Source organism: Scardinius erythrophthalmus (genome assembly GCF_964197995.2).
Source record: "Scardinius erythrophthalmus genome assembly, contig: HAP1_SCAFFOLD_247, whole genome shotgun sequence".
NCBI classification, from domain to species: Eukaryota; Metazoa; Chordata; class Actinopteri; order Cypriniformes; family Leuciscidae; genus Scardinius; species Scardinius erythrophthalmus.
Window position 1 is genome coordinate 77307 of NW_028296364.1, and position 3782 is coordinate 81088.

At 39.2% G+C, this 3782-nt stretch overlaps 1 protein-coding gene across 1 annotated transcript; it reads right to left on the minus strand.

The window, feature by feature from the left end:
- LOC308686406 (uncharacterized protein) lies at positions 1-3478 on the minus strand (the record flags this gene model as incomplete). Its single annotated transcript, XM_081394830.1, has 10 exons — positions 1-167; positions 393-584; positions 1197-1313; positions 1591-1708; positions 1811-1902; positions 1978-2095; positions 2309-2653; positions 2799-2892; positions 2980-3158; positions 3246-3478. Coding segments are annotated over 10 exons (1655 nt in total), but the record flags the coding sequence as incomplete, so codon positions are not given.
- Positions 3479-3782: the final 304 nt, after the last annotated feature.

Below are 3782 nucleotides of genomic sequence, written 5' to 3' on the forward strand. Positions count from 1 at the left end.
TTAATTAAACTTACCCTCCTCAGCCAACTTGTTCTTGAGAACCATTGCCAGGCTCTGCAACCACGTGCAGTGTTGTGCCATCTCCAACACCAAAACGCTTGTTTCCTCATGCAGTCGCCTTGTTAACATCACTTGGTCGTGCACTCGTTTCTTGATCGAAATATTTGCTAAGAATCAATAACAGTTACATGTATCCATGAGACAATCTTGCATAATCACTGCAAACATTGACTTTTTTTTAATCAAATCGATACATAAGAAAACTGAAAATACACCATTAAACTAAATTAATATTACAACACTCAATATGTAACATGCATGCCTTAGTTCAGTATACTCTATAAAGCAGAACTGTAAATAAATTCCTGTGAAGCATCTACAAACAGACATACCACTGCCATGAACCTCCCACGGCCATATTTGAGACACAGTACTCTCTCCAGTTAGGGAATGCTCCACCACAGCTACGTCAATGTTTGTTGCCGATTCTAGTACAAGATCATTGTATTTCTGTATCTCCTGAAGAAGGAGTTTTTTGTCTTCTGCCAGCTTCCTTCGAAGGCGATGGCGAAACTTGCTGCTGTCTAGAAAGACATGAAGTACAGAGGCAGAGGTTTTTGACAGAACTCTTCAACAATAAAAAAATTATAGCACCAAAAAATTGAAAAGCAAAGCTGCAGTTATTGAAAACATAATGAAATACAGTATGTGAAAATTATAATGTAGACTGACATGGGAAACAAATTGTCCAAGGTGTAACATTTAGGGGGGAATCTATTTGCATGATTTTCATGATTGCCTGAAAATAATAATTGTGCATTAATTAATTTAGAATTGGCAGTTTTTTATCTAAATACGTTCCCCTTCCACGGAGGCCTCTATGTTGCACCTCCATGTTCCTACAGTAGCCCACAACGGACAAACAAACACTAGATAGTACCTCTCACATTTTCTCGTCGGCTACCGTAGCTTGGAAAGATAGAGGTGAGGGAAGCTGGTTGCAATCGTCAAACCTCACTGATAGATGCCACTAATTCCTACCACTAAATCCTACAGACTGGTCATTTAAAGAACAGAATTCAACGATTGAGCTGAACTGTGCTACTACACTTATTTGCTAATTCCATGTTGGTGGAGTAGGATGCATACAGTAGCCTGAACTTATCAACCTATTATATTATATTATATAGTTATACCATTCTGACGGTAGAGGGTTCGCTTCCGGTGCCTCACACTAAGGTAGAGCCCCTCAATTGACTGCTGAAGTCCTCTGTGTGTGGTGCCTTGACTGGCACGAGATGTATCAGGTGTCTCTGTAGAAGATATAACGAAAGCAAATTCACTGTTAAAACAACACAGAACCGTTTCTCTGCTTGAATTTCATGTAAAACCTTTTAATCAAACTTATTTAAACTTTGTATGTGCACTTCCTGCAGGAAACTGGAATATACTAATAAACCTGACATCATAAATGTGGCATCACATTAGATGATGATCAACCTACTATTTTTTGCTGCTCTTTAATATCAAACATAAAATTTAGATTGTAGAAAGGGATGTTTGTTGTTTCTTTTATCTGGTCATGCTTACCACCAGCTGCCCATTCCTTTACATCAGATAGCCACTGTGACACCACTTCATCTGTGCAATCTAGCTCTGTTTTTAGGTCAGCTAGCCTTGCAGTCTCATCATGGAGTCTCTGACAAGTCTGATGAACAGTGTTATACAATAATAAGGATTAAAACTTGATTAACAACAGGCCAAGTAAACACAACAAAAGGACACACAAAACAATTAATATGAGACTTACCTTCACATATCTTGTGGAAAGTGCCTGATGTAAAGAGATATTTTTTTTCTCGTTCCACCCCATTGCATGCAACGTAAGCATGTCCACCCGTGCTGTTGAAAGCAAATAATGAGGTTATGATGATCAATCTAAAAATTTTTTACAAGAATATTGCAAACTCCGGTCACCTGCTTTGGACATATATTTGGTCGTCAGGGCACAACGTGAGAGGTAGCTGTTCACTTGCTCCACCTCCTCACCAGCGGTAGTCCCTGCTCCTTCCTGGTTCCTGCCACTCCAATTAATCTGTTAGTAAAGGGTGGAAGAAATTCAATTTAATTTTATTTATATAGCCCAATATCACAAACCACAATTTGCATCAAAGGGCATTACATTCCATGCAAGAAATGGTTATGCAAAAACACAAGATAACATAGTGTAGCTTAACTTATATTTAATATTATTAATGTGCTTGTAAATATTACAAATGTACATAAGATGCCAAAATATTATACACACCTCACACTTAGTAGCATGGGCTCGAGCATGCATTACACTGAGAAAGGGTTTCATAGTGGTCAGTTCCTGAAGAGCAGGAAGGACACTAGCAACTTTCTCCAGGTATGGCCAGTATTTGCATGCCACGTCCATTGCGAAGAATTGTGCCTTGGCTGGCATGAGCTCCTTCTGAAGGTACAGAGGGTAGGCAAATATCTCCCCCCTGTACATATTAAGGGCTTTCAAAAGGAACCCATGGCGACACACAGCAACCTCCATCCCCTCTTCATCCAATTTTGAAGCCCTCCTTGAAGTTTCCCTCGCTGCTGTCCACTGGGAGTCCCCACATGTGCCTCTTCCCTGTGTCTATGAAACACAAAACAAACACGACAAATCAAATAAAAGCAATGGTGTCATTCAATATATGGCATTTTGATTTTGTAATTGATATGCAGGAGTAATTGAAGTGGGGGTTACGTTTATTATTGTAACAACTATTTTGTCAACTTGCATTTTTCACTGCTTTCTGTATGGTGTCGACAAATCTAGACACCGCGCTGTCTTCAGCCACAAAGAGCCCCTCAAAAAAGCCAGGATCATCAGAGCTGAGGAAGAAAGAAAAATAGAAAATCCATTCATGAAATATATGAAGTAAGAAAATAAATCAATAAAAAGACTGGAAGAAAGATCACCTTCCGTTTCGGCGAAAGCGATATAGCTTTCTGTTTCCATCTGCTGAAACAGCCAACATTTCTGGTGTGCAGGCTGGGCAGGTGAAAGGAGCACTACAGCAGAGCTGGTCTTCCTCAAATGATGCATACGAAAGCTCTAAGAAGCTACGCTGCAGTGCATCGCCGTTGATAGATCCAGACTGGAAAATATATAGAATGAAATAGTATTTTGATATTGTCTGCTTATGGAATTTTTTTTATAAAATGGTAATAACATTTACACTTACTCTTCCTCCACACTTAGTGCGATGTTCCAGCAGCTTTGCGAAGGCTTGTCTGGAGAATCCCGGAGAGATGATCTTGAGTTCCTGAAAGGAGCTCAAGAGGTCCAGTGTATAAAGTGTGGAATTGGTGACGGAGGCTGGCCAATATCCACTTCTTAGGAGGTCTTTAAAGTCAGGGGTCCACTGCTGCTGGCATGTTTGACATTCATACAATGGCTGATGCAAGTCAAAACGCCCTTGGAACAAAAAAAAATAATTAAAAATATAATACACATTTACCACATACTTAATTTTACAACACTTAGTTCATTATGCACATTGTGAATGGTTAAGAGACATTGCGCAAGTTCCTATAATCCCACATTTATATTTTCAAATTCACTAAATTCCACACTGCTGTGTTGATTGGACATCATGCTGGAAAGATGCTAGGACAAAAAAAAAAAAAAAAACATCTGTCTTTGTTTCAGTTAATAACATTACCATGTGCTATTCCATATTTCTGTCACTTCTGCAATTGTAAGCACAATGCCACAGCAC